General features: G+C 41.3%; 1 protein-coding gene and 1 long non-coding RNA gene across 2 annotated transcripts; one reads left to right on the top strand and one right to left on the bottom strand.

Annotated features, from left to right (window-relative positions):
- The first annotated feature begins 2404 nt into the window (after nt 1-2404).
- On the top strand, nt 2405-4393 carry LOC133045738 (uncharacterized). Its single transcript, XR_009690328.1, has 3 exons — nt 2405-2768; nt 3979-4095; nt 4257-4393. It is a non-coding gene; the product is annotated as an uncharacterized LOC133045738 (long non-coding RNA).
- LOC133045737 (histone-lysine N-methyltransferase SETMAR) lies at nt 3628-11381 on the bottom strand. Its single transcript, XM_061128049.1, has 2 exons — nt 11162-11381; nt 3628-4626 (listed from the first exon to the last, which is right to left on the bottom strand). The coding sequence occupies exons 1-2, from the start codon at nt 11276-11278 to the stop codon at nt 3823-3825; spliced, it is 921 nt and encodes a 306-aa protein (XP_060984032.1). The 5' UTR covers nt 11279-11381; the 3' UTR covers nt 3628-3822.
- Between the last annotated feature and the right edge of the window lie 534 nt (nt 11382-11915).

Here is an 11915-nt window from a genome sequence, read left to right on the forward strand (position 1 = left end):
GCAATTTTACAACTCTACCAGCAAAATATGAAAGTTCTAATCTCTCCACATGCTTGTCAACACGTGTAGTTGCCTTTTTCATTGTAGCTACGTTAGTGCTGCATTATTGCTTAAGCCCTTTACAAATGTTAACTTATTTGATCCTCTCAATAATGCTATATCCAGAAAAGGGAATTCAGAGAAGTTCAGTAACTTGCTGAACACTCGCGCACTGGAGAATGGTGGAGCTGTAATAAGGAATATGTTACACAAAGAGAACTCTGAACACTCAAGGGAATGATAACAATTTGGGGAGATTTTCACCTCTCTTAAATGAGATCTTCCTGAATTTAAGATAAAACCATCTATTCTATGCAAGACAGGCTCCTGTTGATGTATACTTAATCTACTTCTGACTTATGTTTCAGAATTAGGCTGTATTGGGGCTCAGTATTGAAAACAAGAGGGAGTAAAATAATCTCTGAATATTCATTTCAATTAAGGCAAAATTTTCCATTTAGTCAAGAATAAAATATACTAGCCACTGATACTAACATTTTGTGATTATTAACTTGAAATTTTAAAAAATAATTTTAAAAAGACTTCAAAAGTTGTGTTCTCCAAGTATGTTCTTTATTATTCTCGGGTGAAAACAATTTCTGAAGTACATATTTCCACATTCTTAATGAATTCAGTGGAAATTGACATAAGAGCCATTTTTATATTTTAATTCCATGAATAAACACAACACCTTTTAAAATTCTAATTTTATAGTAATTTATAATTGTAAAAAGCAAAGAGTCAGACATGATTAAGTGACTTTCACTTTATATATTTTTATATTATAATAATCAAACAGAAGTATATCTTTTAATATTTTCTCTCAAAAGTGTAAGTGTCAGCTTTTTTAGGAACATAGCAATTAAGTAAATGCAATTAATTCAGTGCCTATAAAAGATGTGAAAGTCTTCAACTCTTACTTTGGGAATCTGATTTCCAGGTGCACATGTGCTCAGTCATGTCCGACTCCTTGTGACTCCGTGGACTGTAGCCTACCAGTCTTTTCTGTCCGTGGGATTCTGCAGGCAAGAATGCCAGAGTGGGTTGCCATGCCCTCCTCCAGATCTTCCCAATCCAGAGATGTGAACCCCCGACTCTTAATGTCTACCTGAATTGGCAGGTGGATTCTTTCCCACTAGCGCCACCTGATTTCCAGGACTATGTGCTGTTTAAGCATACATTTGTGTATGAGTACAAAAAACTCCAAGGCTAAGTTCTGTCTTTGGAAGAGACATCACGACAGAAGATACTGCTCATGTCCTAACTGCTTATGCACAGTGATATTCAATAGATAAGGAGCAGAGGGAAAAAGGAAAAGGGTATTTGTAGAATCAGTGACCCACTCGTGTTCCTTCTGACCACTTCCTTATTCTTCTTTTTATGTTGTTGTTAAACTTTATCTTTACTTTTTATTTTTTGACCATGGCACATACCATGCAGGATCTTAGTTCCCTGACCAGAGATCGAACCCACATTCCCTGCAGTGGAAGCATGGAATCTTAACCTGGACAACCAGGGAAGTCTCTCCTTATTGCTTCTTAAGTAAAGCACTTGAAAGACCATTTAAAAATTGTTACAAGCTGCCTTACAAAAAGCAGGACTGTTTCAGAGAAAACAGAGTTACAGAGGAAGGTTGGTAGGAAGAAATGATTAGTTTGGAGGAAAAAATCTGTTCTCTTTTAGAACAGATTTGTATGTTTGTAATTTGGGGCATTTTATGTGTATATAGTGTCATTTGTTCACAGGGAATCATTCCTGATAATGTTATATGGATATGCACACTGTAACATAGTTATTACCTTAACAGTTTCATTGAGATATAATTCACATACCATACATTTCATTCACTTAAATATACAATCCTTTTTATGATATACAGGAGTACAGTGTTATATATAATATGGGCCCCTATGATATACCTTTTAAAGCTTACAGTCCCTTGGTGGTAGAGTTTAAATGTACAAGAAAAATTATAGGGCCCAAGTAATCATTTTAGCTTTCAAAAAATCTAATAAACCTCCACAGTAGCTTTGTTTTTGCATTAAGGAAGTTAGAGATGTTTGCCTCTCCAGAAGTTTAAATGCAGTTATAAAATTTCCACCACCTTCAGTGGTGTTGACAGTGTTATTTTCATGTTGTTAAAACATGGAGTGAAGCTGTTTGAAGTTTTGAAGCATAACTTCACAAGTTTTCCAGTATAGCCATGATATATAGCAAAAATTTTACAGTTTGTTTCCTTTTATGACTTTTGGTTATACACATGGAAGTCATTCTCATGGTTATAGTTTTCACTATGGGTGGTGATCATTAGGGTTTTAGTAGGTGATAATCAATCATGCTCTTTTCCTTGATTTGTTCAGCAACAAATGAGAAATAAAATGTAGGAGTCAGACAGAAATGAAAATATCAGCTTTATTACTGATAAAATGGATTGTAAAGTAAGGCTTAGGTATATAGCCATAAGGGCTTCCTTGGATCATTGATTAGGTTTGGTGCTGGTACTGGAAAATTCAAAAGGACAGTGGCATCAATGATGAAAAGACTATTTCGCACCTAAAAGTCCAGAGGTGTCAGATCCAGACTGGTAGAGAGCACTGCACAATGTACCAGCCCCAGACTCCTTTCCGTGTCGCTGCTTTGCTGTGTGTGTTTTCCTTTTCATTTAGGGGACCAGGATGCATGCTCCAGCTCATTATCATGTATACCTTACAGCCAAGAAGAAAAAAGAGGTGGGTACGAGAAGGATGTCTCAATTTAAGGACCCATTTTCCCTCATATTCCACTAACTGCAACACAGTCCCTTAGACACATCTAACTAGGAAAAACGAGTACAGTAACATATGAATGAGTTCTGTTCCAAGAGCATGTTAATAAGTCCATTTTGTTCATTAAGTCCAACAAAGTTAGCCTAGGTACCCAACTAACATGGGCTTCCCTGGTGGTGTTAGTGATAAAGAATCCATCTGCCAATCCAAGAGACACAGGAGACTCAGGTTCGATCCCTAGGTCAGGAAGATCCCCTGCAGGAGGAAATGGCAACCCACCCCAGAATTCTTGCCTGGAAAATTCCATGGACAGAGGAGCCTGGCGGGCTACAGTCCGCCATGGGGTCACAAAGAGTTGGACGTAACTGAGCACACACCCAACTAAAACAGCTGACTGTACAGTACTGTCCTGTGGTAGGTTTATAATACTTTTCACACAAATACATAGAAAACAAACATATACACAAAATGAAACAGTTTTAATCTTACGGTACAGTACCTTGAAAAGTACATTAGTACAGTACAGTACAATGGCTGGCACACAGGGGCTGGCACTGAGTGAACAGGCAAGGAGAGTTACTGACTAAAGGGGGTGAGTGATGGTAGAGCTGAAGGATCGTCAACGATAGGAGATGGAGGGCAAGCTGCAGTTTCACTCATACCTGACGTTGATGGTATGCTTGTTTGCATCTTTGACAGTTTGCAACTTGAAGGTTTGTACGTAGAGGACTTACTATGTTCTCAATAGTCACATACCCAGCTAAAAACTGAGAATTCTGATAGGAAGGGAGAGAGTGTTGCTGGACAATGTGTCGTCTCTGCCACATTCCCAAATTAAACTTACGCAGCCAGGCAACCACTGGGCTCCCCTAGAGTAAGGGGTGAGTGAGCTGCTTTCTGGAGAGCAGAGACCAACCTCGAGGGCAAGTTGCTTATAAGAAGGGAACCCAGGAAGAGCTGAGCCAACATGCTTGGTTCCTGCTCGTTCTCTTCCACTGTGAGGCCGGACACATTTCTCCTACGCTCTTCCTTCCTCACTCGTGTTTGGCTTTTCCGAGGGGCAGTACAGGGAGCTGTCATAGGGCAGGAACGCAGCACACGATCTGGCGCCACAGTAACAAGGTTTCCTTAATTCCCCATTATCTAACCTTGCTTTGTCTTCACCATTCATTAGATTAAGAAATCTTCCTGAATAGTCATAAGAGAGTTCTTCTTCGGGCAGAATGTCTCTGGCTGCAAAAAGTGCCAACTTTGGTACCATCGAGTCGATTCGGACAGGAATCATCAACAGGTTTGGCTCACAAGAATGGTTAAGGAATCTTCCGATGTTGCCTATCAAGGCAGGATCCACAAATGTTTCCATTACCTGCCCATTACAGACATGCTCCCTGATGGCTATAATGTAATTCGAATCATGTATTGTTTGTAACTGAATTCTTCTCTGCACTTCAGAGATCCCCAACACCTCACCGGCATATTCACAGACAAACCGTCCCTTTGGTATGAAGTCCAGGGTACGAAGTCCCCAGCCTTTGTGATCCGTCTTGAACACCTGGAGGTGGAACTGCAGACCCCACTGGACCACTCTGTTCTGGCAGTGGTCGCCGCACTGACACAGGACGTTGCATTCGAAAACTGGCTCAGCACACTTTGCTTCTGATCCCATATCTCTGAGGCATAAATGGTCGTCATAGTTATTCTCACGACGGAGGCAGGAGCAAGTACCAGGGAGGCAGGGAGTTTTGAGACAAGCACATCCAGGAAAGGTTATTTGAGAGGGATCTGTATCTGCTCCAGGCCCAGCCACATGATCAGGAGTATACTGCAAAACACAGAAACACTGTAAGTCAGCATGGTACGTCATAGATCTCATCTGTATTTCAAGCAGCTTTTGCTGAGACACTTCCAACAAACAGAACAGAACAAAAATGACAAGATATATTAAAATACTGTGAGAAAACATCTCCAGTTTAAAAAAAAAACATAAGGTTATTTCTTAGACTTAAAATTCAGTGGTTTCCTTTTAGGTATTGGAATAACACTAGGAAAAAATTATGTATCTTTCTCTTACCAGATATTGAAAATTCTGTAATCCATTTTGTTTCCCTCTTGGCTTTAAGTGTCAGGAAAATCGGTGCTGAATTTAGTTTTTGAATACAGCTAAGTATTTTCTCTTTGGTTTTTGACCTCTTTTACATTTACCTGATAATATACATGTATATATGTCTTTTTATGGTGAGTTACCTGAGATCTTTTTTTAGGATAAGAAAGTCATAAATGATACATCAATGACCTTTGGGAGAGAGTCTTCCATTGATTTTTTTTTTTATTTTTTTTTTATTTTTTTTTTAATTTTTTTTTTAATTATTATTATTATTTTTTTCCAGTGGGTTTTGTCATACATTGATATGAATCAGCCATGGAATATGAATCAGCCATGGTCCATTGATTTTTTGAAAGAATTTTTAAAATTTGAAGATTACCTAAACTCATATATTCTTTCATCTTTTTAAAAACGCTGTTATCTTATAGTTCTACTTGAGTATTCACAAGGTTCAAAGTAGAAACTTGGCAAAAAACTTGCAGACAGAATTCAAAAACTGGTCATGTAATTTTAATAGATACTGAAATTTATTGTAGATATATACATGTAAAGAAATCTTGTTCTTATTAAATGTGAAAGGGATAAAACAAAAAGATTTCTTGGTCTTTGAAATGTTCAAAATGTTACATTTATAAAATGTTATGAAAAATAAGTCCTAAGTCTAAAATCTCTGTGTGAAGCCTCACTTCCAGTTATTTCCTCACTGGCAGAATGAAGTATGTTCTCAAACCCTGAAGGTCAGAGTATCTCTGGTGAGCCCAGTGTATTTCTTTATATATAGAGTAATTCATTGACTTATACTTGTTTTGTTCCAAAAAGGAACTTTTTAATGAGACTTACAAAGAAGAAAGATAAACAAACAACAGGTAAGGAAATAAGGTGAAGTGAAAAATAAGTCAAGCGAGCTTAGACACCTAAGTGTGCAGCAGAAGTAGACTGCACATCTGGCTGTGTGCCAGGATAGTCAGAGGGAAATATGGTCAGATGTATGGCTTGTACTGTCCGTAAGAAACAGTCTTACTGTTCAGAAGCATTGACTTTTTTTAGTATGGAGACGCGAGAGAAATGTCATCAATGAGTCTGTCAAACTGTTCTTTTACAGGAAGCAGTTTCATGGACTGCTTTTCATCTCCTTCATTTTGACCCTCAGGAAATGCCAACAGCCTGTCAACAAGAGACCAGCCGAATAGCCTGTAGTAATTCAGGGATTGATTTTAGTGCATCCAGAGGAACATTTGAACAACCTAGCTTGCAGTCAGTTTTCTATTAATATTGTGTCAATACTTTCAGAAAAAGTATTGAACAGCATGTAGTTACACTCCCTGTGGAGGCCTCGGTGGAGCTATGCAGTTAGGTGCAGAATCCTATATTTTAAAAAATGCTGAGCTGGGGTGAAGGATTGACATCCTCCTGTGAAAGAATGGTGAGTGGGTGTACCTGCGGGGGAAGGCCAATACTGCTTAAAAAGTGACTTGGGGGTGGAGAGCGGAAATAGTTTCTCTTGTTTGTGTGGGTTCTTACAGCTTTAGCTTGGCAGAGGTGTCCTAAAAGGATAAAGGATGGCTTAGAAAAAGATACCCTATCAGTCAGATTCAGTGACTGCTGTCTTATACAGAATCTACTTCCAGATTTTAAGAGTCAACTTTGAAATGGTTACTGAGGCATTTTAAGAAGTGCTTGTAAAATGAAGACTTTACTATCACTTTGTTAAACTTTTTATGAAGAATTCTTTTCAACTGATGAGTTTTTAAAGGTACATATGGGCTTCCCTGGTGTCTGAGACAGTAAAGAATCTGCCTGTAATGCAGGAGACCAGGGTTCCATCCCTGGGTCAGGAAAATCCCCTGGAGAAGGGAATGGCAACTCAATCCATCTGGAGAATCCCATGGACAGAGGAGCCATGGGGTCACAAGGAGTTGGACACGACTGAGCAACTAAAACTTTCACTTTTCATTAAAGGCGCATATAATTTTAATGTGTTATAGAAATCACTAAACTCTAAGGTGATTTTCTTTTTTGACACAGAAGTATGTGTTGTATGTGCTTAGTCACTCAGTCATGTCTGATTCTTTGCGACCCCATGGACTGTAGCCCGCCAGGCTCCTCTGTTGATGGGATCCCTCAGGCAAGAATACTGGAGTGGGTTGCCAGTCCTCTTCCATGGGATCTTCATAACCCAGGGATCGAACCCATATCTCCTGTGGCTGCTGCACTGCAAGCAGACTCTTTACCACTGAGTCACAGGGGAAACCCTCTTCTTTCACAGGGGTTGCTAAACTGTAGAGGATCTACCAGGCATTCCTAAGATCGAGCACAGACATATGACCTACTGAGTGTGTGCCCCACCACAGGACGTGAGAGCAGGGGTGTGAAGTGGGGAGGTGGTAGAAATATCTGATGACAGCTTGAGCGTTCTGGATCCAGAGATGCCTACAGTTACTGCTCTTGGACTTTGCTTTTATGTGGGGCAACTGCTTCCCTTTTTTGCCTGAGTCAATTTGTATTGTATTTATGTTTCTTACAAACAAATGAGTCTTGACTAATACACCCAGGGTGGAAGCTGAGCATGGTTCCAGGAAATGGCTGCAAAATTTAGTCAAAGATATAAACGGCTAATAAGCAATGAGGTCTCCAGCTGGAAAGTGAGATGAGAGCAAAGCGGGCGGGAGGCCAGCCGTGAGCTCTGTGACTGCTGCCTGGAGCGCTGGGCAAGCAATAGAGAACTTCTTAATGCAGAACATGGAATGTCCCAGAGGAGACACACACAGGTCCAGGCTCGTGTTAGCACCGTGACTTATACCAAGTGACTCGCTAAACTTCAGGTTAGCAACTGTAAATCACGGATGACAGCTATATTCAAGGGGGGAAGGTTCTCAAGAAATTTAATTAACATAATATTGTACTCTGTGTCAGCCACTTCATACTTTTAAAATAGTCACTTTCTTAAATTCTTCTAGATACTATTTCTAGATTTTTATATCTAAAATACCATATATTTCTGGCATATTACTTAAGCTCTCTAAACATTCCCTTCCTATCTTCTCTCTCTTACAGGTTGCTGTGAAGGTAATAAATGTGAGAAACCATGTAAAAAGCTTACTCCAGTGGCTGGCTCATAAGTGTTCAATATGAATTATACAGTAGCCATTTAGTAGTGGTGGAAAAAAACAAACAGGTTCTGGAGTTAAACTTCTCAGGTTTAAACATACTCAAACCAAAGTATGTGTGGGAAACCATATGATTATCTTCCTACCTCCCATTACTTAACCATCTGGAGCAGGGAATACCAAGAGCTGACCCAGTACCGACTGTCTTCATTCATCAGTAAATACTGCCTTATTGTCTACTGTATGCACATGCTCCATGGGGTCACAAAAGAGTGGGACACCACTTAGCAACTTATCAACAAACAACATGCACATGCTGGGGTTTAGAAAGACTCACTCAGAAAAACAGAAAAGAGGACATGGGATTTTTATCATTTTTTCAGTTGTCACAACAACATATGCTTCACTTTTTCCATGTATGTATGAAAGCACAAAATTTATCAGGTAAGAGTTGGAAATAAATACAAAATGATCAGTTCAAAATGTACCAGAAACCAGATCCTTCAAGAACTGGGTGGAGAATTCATGTTTTTTGACAGAAAACTTAAGAGAAAAACTTTTATAAACAGAGTCACCCAAGAAGCCAAAATGCAAAGACAGAATGTTAAAGAGTAAATATACCTCCTTGGCTATCCTCATATACAATTAATTTCTCCCTTCTCTGAACTATGTGTGCACTTATTAATAGCATGAACTTTGGAATCTTAAGTGGCATAGACTGTCAGGCTCTCTGGTTGTACTAAGTGTGTAGGTCTGACCTTTCTAACAAGTATATATCTTAAGGAAAGGCATGGTCATTGAGGTTTGAGGTATAGAATGGTGATAGGTGTTGGGTTCCTATCCATGGTACTAGGCACAGAGCAGGTGACTTAGGGCATGTTATCTGACTTCTTAATTTCAGCTCTTAATAATTTCTGATTGGAAGACTGACATTTTTGAGTCACATTCTGTACCACAGCCCCAGAAACTAAAACATGTCATTGCACAATATTCCAGGCTTAAACCCTAGGCATCAATTCTGGATTTTAAGGAAGTGCTGTGAAAATCTTCATTCCTTTTTTGGTTGTTTTGAAACACCAGCTACAAGAATCTTTGTACTTGGCCTCTAGCCCCGTGAGTTTGTTTTTGCTCCAAGCAGCTATTAGGAGACTGTGAGCCAGATCATTCTTGTCAAGGCCAACTTGAGATCTTAAAAAGGATATCTGAGGCTGGTTTTAGAAACCTGAAAACATGGCTAGATCCAGCTCTTAGTTCAAGAAAATCGGTTTATTTTCTACTTGTGTTTCAACACCGATAGCATTATGATGTATTTGTTTCCAATCTTGAGTATCTGAATGTTCTTTTTGCCTTTTCATATAGGACCCGAAAGTAAACTAGACAAAGTTATTTTGACCTTGAATTCTCTGTGCTTTAATTCTTATGTGTACATATGCCTGTGAAGGTAGGGTTTGGGGCAAGCAAACTGTTTTGACCTTTTGTAAGGCTGCTATTGTGCTTCATGAATATATGGAAGCAAACTAGTTGAAGGCACTTTTAGACATATTTCAGGAATGCTTTAACTTCTTGGTAAGGCTGTAAGCTCCTTAAGGAAGGGAGCTTGTCTTCTATTTGTAACTCTTAGTGTACTCAGAGCTGTGCACACAGCCAGGAAGCTAGACCACCACGGAATTGAGTCTTAGTTTCCTGATTTTCATTTCTGCCCACCAACTGTGGGTGTAAGGATCAATCACAGGGCCTCCACCTCCACCCCACCCCACCCCACCCCACCCCACCCCACCCCCATATAGTGCTTCCTATATGCTCTTCTTGCAAGCTCAAGGGCAGGAACTGTATTGTTACCATTTTATCTTCTATGCCTAGCTTAACATGCTGGGCACATTATAGGCACTCAGTTATTTTTGGAAGAAAGAAAACATATATCAGTGTTTTTGACCAGGCATTTAACAGTGTTTGGTCTTCAATAAGCTTTTCGGGATCAGTGTTTAATATGGTGCTAGTCAACTGTATTATTAACCATTAACTGCCTAACGTAGTTTGAGGAAAAACAAGCATTTCCAACATGAATATCCTGCTCTACTCTTTGAAAACTGCTATGAATCTTTACCGCCTTACTTGATTCTCAAAATAACCCTAGGAAGAGGACAGGCAGGCTTTGATATTGATTATGGGTGTGACAAGGGGAATAAAACTTTTATTTTCATTTTGGAGATTAAGAAACTCAGGCTCTGAGACATGGCTAAGATGCTAAACCCCGAACCTAGCTCTCCTATAGTTCCATGCCCAGGGCTCTTTCCACTCCAACATTCTTGTTTTTTGTGGGGTTTTTTTGGTTATTACTCGTTTCTTAAGCAACATGCAGGAAAAGATCAGAGAGAGTGAAAAGTTGGAGCAGAAAGGGCTTTGAGGTAATAAGAGTAGTGAACATTTATTGAGTTCTTTAAGCAAACCAGGAGCTGTATTTTTACCTGTAATTCTCAAAGCAATCTGTAAAGAGCTACTATTATTTTAATAGTACACGAGAGGGCTCTGAAGGTCTAGCCGAGGCTATTTATATTTGCCAAAGCTCTCACAGCATGGGGGAAGCCTCAACTAAGTCTGATTCTAAAGGCTGTTTTTAATCATGACACTGGGATCTTAACGACACCTGAGACCAGACAGGCAAGTGATTTGCTCCCTATCTTTCAATGAGTTCTGGGGACAGAACCAGGACAGAAAGCCAGGTTCTCAAGGCTTTTTCCAAGGGACCTCAAGAAACCCGGTTTTCTCTTAAGTGAACTGCCATTCTTAGGGTAGAAAGCTAAAGGGTTAACTGAAAAAAACCGGAAACCTGTCAATTTAGGACCTATTTCCACGCGCAGATAGCTGTGAGATTGGGTTAAGGGGGAAAAAAAAAAAAGCGAAAAACTTGGACAACCCGAAGCAAGCATGAGCATCAACCATCGAAAGACGACCACTTAACGGTAATTGCGAGCCGAGTGCGAGGACCACCCGCTCTACCAGAACGCTTCCTGGAAAGGCGCCAGCGCCGACCCCGACGCTGCGCACGTAGCGCGCGAGACCGCCTAGCCCCGCCCCACCGAAAACGATGCCGGCCACGCCCTCGGGGGCCGCGCGCGGCTCTCGGGCTAGCCGAGCCCCGCCCATACCTGAAAGGGCTCAGGCTCCGCCCCTGGGGGCCAGGCGCTCACGGGCAGATTTTCAAGGCCACGCGCAACGTCCAGCTGGTCTTTCAAGGCCTCAGGTGCCTCCTCACACGCTGCCATTGTGCCAGGGCCAGTTCTCTACGGCCTTAGCGGCCGTTTTGCCCCGACACGGTGCTCTTACCACCTAGACCTCTTGAGCCTCGCAGAGGACGCTGGGAGTCAAGCCGTGGGGCCCCACAGCCTCATGGGAGCGGTAGTTTTTATACCGCAGCTCACGAGTGGCTCCTCCCTCCACGCTCAACTTTCCTTCACTTTATGGTCTGGTTCACTTTTTGCTTTGAGTCAGACGCACAACAAGTAATACAAAACCTTGTAAGGTACGGACAGAGCTTTGGGGACACAGTGAAGTCCTTGACGTTTTCCTGTGCGCCCAGGGAGGGCTTTCGAGGCGAGGTCGTTTGTCCGTGTCTGAGGGTTTGGAAGTTTTACCTGGCGCAGGGTGGGGGAGGGGCGCGCCCTACGCTGAGGTGGGCAAGGCTACCCCCTGGGTCTCTGAAAACCTGAAATTTGTGGAGCGACTCCGGGGCGTGTGACGGAGATTGTGCTCGGAGGCCAGGTAGCCTGACCTGGGATCGGAAGTCTGTGGAGGGTCCGCGCGCTCCCTGACTGGAATCTCTGTTCCCTGTTGACGTCCCCTGCTCTGAGAAAACCAAGCCTGGTCCCGCAAAGAATGCTGATAACGTCGAAATTGCTGAAT

Source organism: Dama dama, chromosome 24, assembly GCF_033118175.1.
Source record: "Dama dama isolate Ldn47 chromosome 24, ASM3311817v1, whole genome shotgun sequence".
In the NCBI taxonomy this organism is placed as follows: domain Eukaryota; kingdom Metazoa; phylum Chordata; class Mammalia; order Artiodactyla; family Cervidae; genus Dama; species Dama dama.

Bases quoted from the DNA above. Each gene is read 5' to 3' on its own strand.
- LOC133045737 (XM_061128049.1), bottom strand. From the start codon at position 11,278: ATGGCAGCGTGTGAGGAGGCACCTGAGGCCTTGAAAGACCAGCTGGAC. The intron at 4,627-11,161 runs GTATGGGCGGGG...TGTGTTTTGCAG, and splicing joins CGGAGCCTGAGCCCTTTCAG to TATACTCCTGATCATGTGGC.